Here is a 13,418-nt window from a genome sequence, read left to right on the forward strand (position 1 = left end):
TTCCATGGTGGTCTAGCTTCAATTGACTCACGCTTTCAACTATGTATATAATACTTTGTTCCGTGAGTTTCTTTTAAATACAATGATTGCTTATTGAAAAAATTAATAATTATTACTCCAATTAAACATAAGTACGCAGTTTTATTGGAGTTTCATATGTAGGATGAGTTAGTCTGGAGCAGTGTAAGAAGTGTGCTCATGGAGTAGTTGCTTTCTTGTCATCCATGTTACTTAAGGATATTTTTTTCTTGAGGGAAGATAAAAAAGACATTACTTTTACTCAAATCATGTATACCTGGGAGCATGTTCACAAACCTTGAGAAGGGTGTTTTTGTGAGTAGTTTTTGTTGGATTAACTGGATAGGGCTACAGAATATATGTAAGTTTTACTCTCCACCTTCACTTGCTTGTCCATGCTAGTCTGAGAAGGCGGCACCACTAAAAATGCCGATAACCCGTTGAATAACACCATACCGTCACAAATATCAGTAAAGACACTATCACGATTGCGTCGAAAAATGATAAATTTCCTGCTTTTCGTTCTTAACTATTTACTTTCAAGCCTTTGAATTGTAACTCATTTCTAACAGTAATTTACCTGTCAATCTGTTTGGTCTTTTATACTGTCCAACATATTATAAATAGTCTGGAGTTATGGCCAATGAGCTTGGTAGATTGTTTAATACAGCTCGAAAATTCGTATCCTCTGAATTGGTACATTGTACGCTCATTGTCATACATTAAGGTTTTATTAGTGATTTGTTTACCAGGCCTCTGAACATTCATATGATTAGATTACAGAAACAGAGAGCTATTTTAAAGTCTAAACCAGTAAAAGTAACTTAATGCTATGATTACAGAATTTATCGTATTTTTATGGTTAAGCACTTCGAGTTTGTCGTCTTCGTTATTACTAATTGGTACAAAACACATTGAAAATATCTCTTGTGATTGTTTCTATAACTCTTCTCTTATTTTTTTCAAGTGCTTTTTGGCTGAATCTGCATTACTTGAAGTGACTTTGGATCAACAGGCTACATTTTTGGATAAAGAAAACGTATTAGTGAGTTCATAATCACCATCATTCATTATCGAAATTTCATGCTATGGTAGTGTTTTCAAGAGCGACTATAAATCACCACCTATATAATTGCTGAAAGCCACCAAACGTTTTCAGTGATCATGTTTATGTATTAAGGTATATGTTAATAATTCAAAGATCCAAACTCTTGGAACGTTTTACTAAGTTTGGATTGTTAAGGCAACTTTAGGATTGTAGATTAATATTGTTGTGGGGTGTCAGACACGTATAAAACAGCTCTAACCAATTATAAGCAAAGATGGATAGTGGCTAGCAGTGGAATCCAGGACGCTTGTTCAATTTCAACATTAATAATTTTATATTATTCTACAAACAGTTCAAAATTAACGATGCCTTTTTCCTTATACCTAGCCAATTTTCAAATTATTAATTTGCATATATAATTGTAGAATCTGAAGAGAATTTACTGGAAAGAATATTCTTCATTCATATATCTTTTTTTTAATGTGACGGGGATTTGGAGTCGGTCATATGTTTACATTGTTATTGTTTAGTTTTAGTATGACCAATTCTATCAGGATTCACAATTGAAGCTTTGTGATATTTTATTGTATAAAGGTTTTGTAATGATGTATTTTATCATCACAAGGGTTATAGAAAACCTTTGACTATATAATTGTATAACCAGATGATGTAACGTACCATTTGGAACGTTTTTTATTGATACATAATCCGCCTATCGAAGATGAAAATTAAAAGTTGATGAAACTGAATTTCGATATTCGTGTTTTTCTTTCAAGGTTAATACAGAAGAAGACATTCGAAAATACATTTATCTATTCATGTTACAGTATCTTTTTATTTGGTTGATTTATTTATTCTTATATGCATTACATTTATAGACAAACCTAGATGCTGTTCGTGATATTCAAAAACAATATGAAACATTTCGATTTTCTTTATTGGCTTGTAAAGATCGGGTTGATGCCGCTTTAGAATTAGGTAGGAAGATAGCAGAAAAAAATCCAGCAAATCGTGATCGTGCATTAGCTAAATGTGAATTATTTCAACGAAAGTAAGTTCTATTGATGATTTGAATCTTTGTGCACAAGTTCCTGTGTTTTTGATCGTAATGACTGTTGCTTCCACCGTTTGAGGAATTTCAAATGAATTAACTAGAATGTCCACTTCGTTTTGTATTTACAAATTCGATTACTCGTAAACATGTTGGTCTAATTCGTATTTTCATGTTCGTAAACATCTCCCAGTATGGCTAAGCAAAGTTGTAGTCAAGACAACAGCTCAATACTAGCCCATTTAATGCAAACTGATCATAGTTCTAGTATAAGTCAATCTTTTTCAATAATTTATCGAGTTAGTAATTTTTTGCCAAATCCAGTCTTTCTCAAAGTCCTTCAAATGGCAAAAGTAATAGTCCTTCGGGTTTACAAAAGAAATATATTCAATCTTTTCTCTTACGTTGGCACCGACCACACGGTCAATAAATCAGTAATAATGTTAACTATAGAATGACCTCATTTGACTAATGTACATACAAAATTTCTTAGTCAAATATATTAGTTAAAATAACCCATTGTGTCACTGAATAAAAATGAGGGAAATTCAGCGAAGAAAATGTTTTTATCGACGAAATAATTTACTTAAGCTGTGCATAAGTATTTATAGTTGTATGGTAAATAAATGTCTATAGAAGTATAGAAAAGATTACATCATAAAGTGATTCGAGACTCCAATTATCAAATGAGGTTACGTAATAATCGGAGGTCAGATAAGAATAGGAGAGTGGAAATAATTTATAGGTCAAAATTATGAAAAATAATTGTCCGCTTGACAGACATGGAGAAGAACGAAAAACATAAAGGTCATAATAATAACATTAAAAATCATGAAAAATTGTTAAAGGATATTAATAACTGATTACGGTTCGAAATTACAAAACAGTGAATAAAAGTACCGAAATATACTACAGAAGGGAGTTAGGGCCAAGGATAGATGGACGGTTGGACGTAACCTTTTTGGCACGCAGAGTTCGGGCTTGAAATGGTGGATCGCCAATACTTCAGTAGAGCATAAGTTTTTGATTTAACCTCCCTTCGATCAAAATCCTTTTATTATGTAGATCATTTTAGAGGAAGACTCCTTCGGAGACACGTGTTCAGAATTGATTGGATGCTCCTGAACTGAACTGGTAACTGTTGTTTATTCTCCTGTCAAAAGCCAACCCGAGTAATGTCCTGAGATGCGTTTAGAAAGTGATTGCTTTGAGCTGCCAATGTAACTTGCCCAACAGGAGCAAGTAAATGTATCGATGCACATCGATGTGACCCAACAAGGAAGTTTATCCTCAAAACATCCGGGAATGGTAGGCCGGCTTGACAATATCATTAGCAACCATGAATAAGATCACCAAAACTACACAATTTTGACTAAAAATAACACTCACTTATGTAGTAGTTTGATTATTTGCTAATTTGTTTTCGCAGTTTAAGCTATTAACGCCTAAATGTACTTTTCCTAAAAAATAATATAACATATATTTCTGGCGAACTATATTCGAAATATTAACTGAAACTACTCCACTATTGACTTAGTATGGTCAATTCTACCATCGTCAAACATTCACTATACAAATACGTTCAAATGCATTACTTATTTCAACATAAGGCTTGGTAATCTGTTTTGTATATTCCCTATAATATTTTGCTTTTTTGTATAAAATGCGTTAAGGATAAGAATTATCAGTAAAGAAATAATTGAATAACCATGATAATAAATCGATTGGAATTAACAAGACTAACTAGTTAAGATATTTCTATTTATGACCATATACAATTGTATATGTTATGCTACACTATATTGGCTAAGCCTAAGCAACTTCAGAAAATAATTTGCAATTACCTTTTTAAAAGAAACAAATTAATCATTTATTTCAAGTTAGAGTTTAAAAAAATAAGGGAATGCTTCATTAATTATGTGTTCAATAATAAGATGGAGAATGATACCTCAGAAAACCAAAAGTTTGTAATGTAATTCTTTCCTCCGCTTTTCATCGATCTCATGTGAAAGCTCAAAGATTTCTGCTTTTTGTTAAAAGAAGTTTGGAAAGAAGGAATACTGTAGATTATACTACTAATTTCTTTAGAATTTTACCAAGTCAAATCATCTTGAGTTTCTACGGATACTTTAATTCTTCAAATGGAGGTCATTTCTACTTAGATAGTTTCTTTTAAACTAATTTGAATACAAGCTAAAGTCCCAATGAACGAATGCATTTTCACAAGATTCTTGATAAACAATCCACATTTGTAAGCCAAGTGAAAGCAAACTCAGTTGTAATTTCATTGGATTATTTTTTGAATTATTTACGTAGATAGAAATAAATTACACCTAATATCTTATGGAGATTACTTTTAAGCTATTTCATTAGTACATGTTTTGTTATTATGTAAATCTAAAAATATTAAGTACAGTATCTGAATGTTGTTGTTTTAATCACTACCGAATACGACTTATATTAAGTTTCTTATGAAGAGTTAGTGTTCATTTTGCTATGGATGTTTTATCTAGTATGGTTGTTTTTTATTTAGAGGAAATATATACTTTTCATTGTAACATAATTAAGATCTTATGTGACCATCTTTTTTAAATAATATCATTCCAGACCTAATCTTATGTTTCTTTCCACGTAGATCTTAATTCATCCGTAAGGCATCTTTAGTTGACGTTTTAGATTTTTCGCTTTACGGATTGTTAAAGTGTAATGTTTGAGTTATATCAGTTCAAGAGATAGCGAAAACCAAGGTGAACAAATAACAAACGAGTATTACTGTAGATTTGGTTTTTATGATATAGTTTTCTAATTATTTTTTTGGGGAAAATCAAATCATATTGATTAAGTAGCTTCATAGAACACACATACACAGTTCATAATGCCTATCATTCTTGGGATTTCATCTTTAAAATCACATAAAATCTGTCACATGTTAACAGTGTTACAATTAAATTAAGATTAGTTTCTGCACCCAGATAGATGATCTCTATTCAATGGTATCTTTTTATGAAAGAGTTATGTACATTCTAGATGTAGTTTTTTCTCTTCCCTACATTATCCGTATTAGTTTAAAATAAATAACTTTCATCAAAATCATTGTCATCATCATTATTGTTATCTCGGTTACTTGTGTTGTTAATAGTGATATTACCTTAAAGAAGGCTTGGTTGTCATGACATCGTCTAGATATTTTATTAGTAGGAGAAAAAGGGCAGAGAGTAAATAGTAAAGGAAAAGTAATAGTTTAAGTAAAAAAGTGTAAGGTGATGAAAAAGATGTTTTGGATTTTTTAAAAAAGATATCCAATTGTTTTAATAAACAAATAATTTTACTGTTGATTCATACACATGTACTTATATATGTTTGATGTAAAAGCTGTATAGAATAACGATTGTTTACATCGTCCGGCTTCACACTTACATGTTATATCAGTAAATACCATCATTATTCACCATCAATCATTCACTGTTTTTAGTCATTATCCACTTCAACCCATGTTCCAACTCTAAAAGCATGAATCATTTCATTCTGTAACACTTATTTTGTTATGAGATGATTCCCGTCCTAGTTAATATTTAATAATTTTTTGCTGTATTGAATCGTAGAGATTTTTACTCAGTGAATTAATATTATTGATCATTTGTCCATGGTTAACTAAGCCGAATCAACTGTATACATTGTCACAAGATTTGGTATAGTCTACTTCAGGGACAATAAAACAGTATTGGACATATTTTTTATTAAGCTGTTATGTGTAAATTATGAAAGTAGCAATGAAAAATAGTCAGTCAGTCATTCACAACGTAGAACTTCGTACGTACGTACATCAGTTCGAGTTGCCATACTACATTAGCACAGAGATGTAGTTGTCGATTCAAATCCCATAGTGGTAGAAGTAGTAAGAGTATAAGCATTAATGTGAAAGATTAGAGTTTGAAGATGTTATTGAAGGAGTATAATACAGTGAAATAAATTCGGAGAAGGAAGAGAGAGACATTAAGAACTCAGAAGAATAGAATTCGGTAGAACACAAAAAGTGGATGCACCTTCGCCATTGCAAATGACTTTGAGCCATGTCATTCAAGGTCTCTAACCATCGATTGCCATCATCTCGCGAATCCCAACCAGGTAGTCTACACCTACCGGCATGGCTCAGTCTACTTGTCAGTGACTTCATGGATTTGTGCCACGTTTTGGTCTGGCCGATCCTAGCTTTCTTCCAACCTACTCCTACACCATAAAGCATTGCACGTCGGGGCAGTCGGTGGTTGGACATACGTAACACGTATCCCAGCCATCTCAACTGATGAAGTTTCACTACTTCATCAATTGATTTGCCATCCTCACCTAGTACCCGTTTCCTAACAACTGCATTACTTAGCCGGTGGTCTCAGGATATACGAGCAATGCTTCGAAGACACCTATGATCGAATACTAGTAGCCTACGAATATCCTCTACTCTTATCGGCCATGTTTCACCGCCATAAAGTATGACGGAACGAACTGCTGCACAGTAAACCCTTCCTTTGTTTGCTAGACGGATATCTCGCCTACGTCATAAATGACCCAAGTTGACGAAAGCTAGACCAGCCTTCTGTATCCGTGCTGAGTTTTCGTCACACACCAGACCACAAGGGCAGATGAGACTCCCAAGATAAGTGAAGCTGTCAACACGCTCAACTACTTCAATCCCTATCATTAGTTCAGCTGCCGATGCAACCCAATCCTTAAATAACATTTTGCGCTTCGAGGGGGAGAATCGCATTCCGAACATGCCTGCATTGTTGCTTATTAGTGGCCAGAAGACTCTGCATTTTGTCAGTGTCTTCACCAAACAGAACTATGTCATCGGCGTATTCTAAGTCAACAAATGAGTCTCCCGGTAAAAGTTCAACTCCAGGAGATTGAGATGATGAAAGTGATATCTCTAAAAGCATGTCAACGACAAAGTTAAACAAGAATGGTGAGAGTGGACTGCCCTGACGAACACCACTTGAGGTAATCAATTCTGATGACAGTTCGCCATAGGCTCTAACTCGACCAGTTGTGTTCGAGTAGAGAGCCTTTATGAGGTTAATGTACTTCTTTGGTACTCCTTTCAGTGACAAACACTGCCATAGAGCCTCACGATCAATGGAGTCGAATGCCGCCCCCCTACTAATGAAAAATAGGGAAATTTATTAGTCAACAAAATAATCTTTATGAGATCATATTATTTTTCAATTTATTCTGAAATTGTTATGATAATTATCTGATTTTGTTCATTTATGAATATGGAATCTCACATAATGTCATTGCCTTTTGTAAATGGCTAATTAGATATTCATATCCAAGACTTTTTAATTACCATGTACATGTTTTTCGAGACAAATTTTTAAGTGAATTGTTTTTATGACGATTTTGTAACAGTAATTATAGTCAAAAATGCCAATCAGGAAAGTGTTAATGAATTGTTATTTGTTACATTGGAATTCATTTAGGACAGGTTGGAAGTATGAATTAGTTGTAAGGTGTAAATTAGAGATGTTAACGCTATTCATTCTATCAGAAATCAATCCTTAGTTATTCATGAGAGTTTAATGTTGAGGGATCAAACTAATCGAGTGTTTTTCATGTGAATAAACATATAAATAAAACATTGATCTAAATAACTGACTGGTTTTCATAAGTAATTTCCTTGAAAAACGTTATCTACGCAACACATTATTTGTTAGATGACTTTGTTGAATACAGTGTTATATTAAAAAATATATTTGAGCTACTTGCTTTCATAACTTTCAGGAACAAAAGTAACTCTCCTTTCATGAATTCTTCAACACTAGAGTTCATTCCAGGACATCTAAGAAGATACAATATTAAATTACTAACCAGGTACCAGTTTTACTTAAATATATCACATGAATTAGATAAGATGAGCTACAAATGCGTTGTTCATTGAATGACTTAAGATAATACAAGTTGTAGAAAAGACGTTTTATGAAAAGACGTTAGTGGTTGGTTTGTTGAGGAGAAATTTCAGAACGCTTCATGATAGTAGTTGAATCCATATGATTTCAACGACTAAATAACTTATCAATTGAATAACGTTAATCATTTGTGCTTAAAAAATGACTTGATTTGCCTGTTTGTGTTTTTTCTTGAATCTTATTACAATATTCTCTAAAGATATGAAGCCAACAAAATTAAAACAGAAGAACGAATTGAATATTTACAAGAAAAGGCACAACTTTATGAATTTTATGAAGAACTTGAAGATGTAAGTGTATTGTAATGTATCGTTTATGAGTTCATTTTCTCATTCAGTCAGTCATCTACAACGTAGGACCAGGCACACATATGCATCGATCCAAGTTGCCATACCTCGTTTGCACAACAAAATGAACACCGAATTCATATAAGTAGTTAATTTAGTGTTGGTATTATATAAAAGAAAGGTTGTATATAAGGACGTAGTACAGGAAGGAAGACAGATATGAAGCAGTTTTAATCTCAAGTTTTAAGGAAAGATAAAGAGTGTATACACCTACGCCATTGTGATCGATTCTGAGCCATGTCACCTAGAGTCTCCAACCATTGGTTACGATAGTCGCGCGGACCCCAACCAAGTAGTCTGCATCTGCCAACATGGCTCAGAGTAGAAGTTAGTGCCTTCAAGCTCTGGTGCCACGTTTTGGTTTGGCCGCCCCTCACTCTCTTCCAACCATCGATATTACTAGTCAGCATAGCGCGTCGTGGTAGGTAACACATGGCCCAACCATCTCAGTAGATGAAGATTCATGACCTCATCTACTAGTTCATTTTCTACAAACATATATGAAGATTTGTAATCGACTGTTAGCGAATTGCATTTATTTTTCATTTAGTTAACTCAATACCTTTTAAAAAATTAATGGGGATCGAAAAATGTAGTGATACATTCCAAATAAACAAAACTTATTAAATGTGTCACTCATGAACAAATGTATGTTAACTATCTGAAGTATTGCTGAACCACATTGTTTATCATTTATGAAGCCATTAAAATAGGGGTATTAATGAGAATTGAGACTAACCTAACGTACTATAGTAATATGAAAATTCTGAGTTAATGACCAGGTATATGTTGCACATAATCCAATCATGTCTACATTAATTGAAAGCAGATGATTTTCCTACTTTACTTCAATAAAGTAATCAATTTTTTATTGCACTGATTTATTTGTAAAGATTATGTTCTCTACTTCAGAAATAGAGAGAATGTTGTTATAATGCGTTATCTGCACTACATCATTTCCTTTATTTAAATATAATTTCCATGCATAATGTTTTTTTGGGAATGTATCATTGACAAATAATACATCAGATAATTTTATGTAGTTGAAACTATGAATACTATCGTGTTAGATATCATTATTGAATGATTTTTCCATTACTTGTTTTCCATAGGTAAAGAGATTGTTTTTTTCCTCTATACTTTAACTACCTGAAAATCTTGGTAGGTTAAAAAAATGTTTTTACTTAACATTGTCCTTCTGTCCCTACCTGTAATCACTTTGTTACTATGACATTTTGTTTAAAACACTTTTCATAAGCATGTAATTATTATTAAAAAGCTTTATATATAATTCCATAATCTATTTAGTTTATCAATTTTACGTGTTGTAATTGTTCATGGGTAGACTTCGATTGGTAATGAATAAACATGACAGTTTGTTACATTCGCATTGTTTACTGCTTATACCTAAAGAAACGAGTAACCACTACACTTCCCGCGACGCGAAGAACACCAAGACTGATACAGCTGAAGATTAATTAAACAAAAAAACATGATTATGATCCCTAGTCGAAAATATACTTATTTATAAATTGATTGCACACTTATTTTTAATTAATGATAAGAGCAAAATCGCATATATGAAAAATACCCAACAAATCACATACTGCATATCATGCTGAACATAGTTTATGTTAATTTAATACAAGGAATATTGTATCTTAAACAAACATCACACTCAAATAAATTAATGTTGTAGTGAATTACAAGTTCACACTGGCAAACAAAACAAATATTACACTGAATAAGCCTCATATCGAATTAACAATTGAAAGTAGTGTTTGCCAACAATCACGAGTCAAAATTTGATTTTCCCTATTTATCATGGCATATCACAGTGATGACATTATAGTGGTATTTCATCAATGATTGTTTCACTGTTTACAAACAAATTGGTAATAATAAATGATATCACTAACTGTTTGATGAAATGCAGTTGAGAATATGAGTATTTTACCTCATGAAATAATTGTCTTGATCATAGAATTTTGTTTTACAACTTGTCGGTTATGTATTTGTATGAAAAAAAGAGTGAAGTAGTAAGAAAATTTCTAAGACTATAGGGATAAACTAAATTATCTAATCTAAAGCTGTCTTATCTAGGGAATTCTTTATTATCCTAAGTGATATCAAGAATTAATCCTAATGAAAAAAATATTGTCATAGTAACATTACAACTTTTAAATCTATATGTCGTTGCATCCTTCAATACAATATTTTTTTTCTTGATGATTTCCTTATCATTATGTAAGATGGCATTCATACTAACTGATTAATCTGATTACTATCAGTATCTAAGCCTGCAATTGGTTGATAAGTCAGGTTAGTTTTGTTCTGAATGATTAATCTTATCACTAGTCATCTGAATGTTTATTACCATTTCCACATATTATGGGATAGTATTTTTAAACCTATTCAATTATATACATTTTTCATTTGATTAATTAAAATAAAAGTAATACACTATTTTCTGTCCAATGATTACTGACTAATTCTTATTTAGATGAAATAAAAAGTTAATCGGTGTTGTATGGTATGAAGTTATTAAAGCATACTTGTTTGTTATATCTATGATTTGTAATGTACAATAAGACTTTATATACTGGCTGGTTCTGTTTAACAAGAAACACTTTGAACTGTTCTGATAGAAAAACAGTTAAACAATTGACTTTTTTAAACTCTGGATACTACTTTATCATCTTATTTTTTGAATGAACCACACACAATTTCTTAGAAATTATAGGCTCGTTGTGTTGTAGATTTAATTAAAGTTACCATAGATTTGTGTTGACGCATCTAGGAACGTTTCCAGCTTAAGTTTCACTCTTCACGATAAGGTAATACAGAAATGAATTATCTAGTTCCTGCTGTCTTGTGAGTTTCATGTTACTGAAAATAGTTTTATTAAAAAGTTTGATTAATATACTCCTTACCATGCTTTCAGTTATGAAAATTTTGTCATTTACACAAACAATCCACACCTGCGACTTGATTATTACCAAAACTGACAGTTCCAAACAGTTTTATTAGAATCTCTTTATTCAGTTTGATTATAGAATGCTATACTGTTGAGATAAGTACATTTATTAGAATAAAAGTAACTGCATTAATGATAGTTGTACATGATCACCGGCCAACAGTAGACAACTGCTGTAGTGAACGAGAACACAAGTGGGGATAACCAAATGTATTTGAACACATAACGTCTTAGTAAAATCTGAGAACCATACAGTAAGTGCTTAGTTTGAAAAATGTTAATCAATTGTCTCAGACTTTATTGTTCCCTCATTTCCACAGCAATCATTCTCTGTTCTGGTTCTCTTTCCTTTCACCTTCTTAATCTTCTGTTGCTAGGTATTTCACTTTCGACTGACGATACATACTAATTATGTCAGTTGACATCAGTAGCACACACCACACTGCTTATTCAATCAACATTTTAAAAGATCATTGTGTTTTTTACAGTAATGTTTGTAATGTTTTCAAATATAACAACAATAACTTCGAGAATAAAAACAATCTTTTTCTCATGTTCAATAGAACATAAGGAAAAACAGTATAAAAGTTCTGATTTACAGATTTTATACTGACAGAATAATACACGTTATAAAGTTAACTAATAGAATAATTCGATATAATTTTATGTAAAACCATCCAATTTCTTAGTGATATTGAGAAGTAAAATGATCACCTGAGGCATCGAAGATAATAAAATACATATCCTTAAATAATGCTTACTAATGATTGTGTCATTTGTGATTTGGTCAGTTGTCTCATTGAAAAAATAGATTTTTAGTACTGTTGATTTTATATTGAAAATGTCTTGAAAGTTTTGAGTAGTTAAATTAACTTCATGAGACTTTCCCCTAATTTGCTGATTTTCACAGATTTTCGAAACGTAAATGTATTGAATCTTGATGTTGGGTCTTTTAGCTTAACGATTACACTTCAGTTATAGAAGCTTGAATTTGAACGTTGCACAAATTAAACAAGAAGATTAATTACATTCAAAAGTAGCTGTCTGACGTTGCTTTATGAAAACGGTTTAACTTATTACAGTCTTATAAAATTCAAAATAATTGCCTATAATACAGTTCATGGAAATTGTAAACATTTACAATGATCATAACAGATTAGTCGCGTTTACTGAGCTGACTATTAAAAAAACTACTTTACCATTATAGTCAATAATAATTAGTTACCGATGATAGTTTTTTCATGTTTCATCTAAGTGGTCCAAGGAAACTCATAAAATTCATATTTTTTAGTAGAAACAATTCTAGTTTAACATTATTATCATTATTTACTAATTAAAAAACCACTCCCCTTCTCTGGAATTTAATAAAGAAGCATATTATTGTAAATTTTTTGGTAGAAATTTTAATTCAATTAATATAGATGACTGTTGATTGTTTTGTTCTTAAATTATTACTATCAGTACTATTATTATTATTATGGTTAATTAAAATAGTATGATTTTACAGAGGAAAGTATTTATCTCAAAATAATAAATGAGAATTATCAGTTAAACAAAATATAAAACAATAAGGTAGCAGGTAGATCTAGCAGACAAGTCCCGATTAGGACGAAACGCGCGTCCTGGATTCCACTGCTAGCCATTATCCATCTTTGCTCACAATGCTTGCGAGATAAGGCTATATCGAGGCAATACGCACAGCATGCACATATGTCAATAAGAGAATGACCAGTTGCAGTCCTAAACATCAATGGGAAGATTCGAACAAGTAATACTAAGTGAAATAAAGTTTATTATTTTCTATTAATGATATTCATAACTGAACTTCTTCATTCTTAGCCAACATTTAATTCTTTCATTCATAATGATCTGGGATTTTAAACTGTTGGGTATAAGTCACAAGACAACCATCATGTTCATCATCATTATCGTTAGAATGAGGTACCTTCAGATGAATGGTTTGAATCTGAACGAAATGTACATCTTGGGTCTCATTGTTATCTACTGTTTGAAA

General features: G+C 31.8%; 1 protein-coding gene across 1 annotated transcript in view; it reads left to right on the top strand.

Annotated features, from left to right (window-relative positions):
* Nucleotides 1-13,418, top strand: part of Smp_128930 (putative abnormal long morphology protein 1 (Sp8)) — a gene marked incomplete at its 5' end in the record, with an annotated part of 52,099 nt that overhangs the window by 9,984 nt on the left and 28,697 nt on the right. The window contains 3 exons of the mRNA XM_018793646.1: nt 986-1,063; nt 1,945-2,117; nt 8,280-8,370. Of these exons, the coding sequence (XP_018648137.1) occupies nt 986-1,063; nt 1,945-2,117; nt 8,280-8,370 (342 nt within the window). The remainder of the gene's footprint in view (nt 1-985; nt 1,064-1,944; nt 2,118-8,279; nt 8,371-13,418) is intronic.

This window comes from Schistosoma mansoni, chromosome 1 (genome assembly GCF_000237925.1).
Source record: "Schistosoma mansoni strain Puerto Rico chromosome 1, complete genome".
NCBI lineage: Eukaryota > Metazoa > Platyhelminthes > Trematoda > Strigeidida > Schistosomatidae > Schistosoma > Schistosoma mansoni.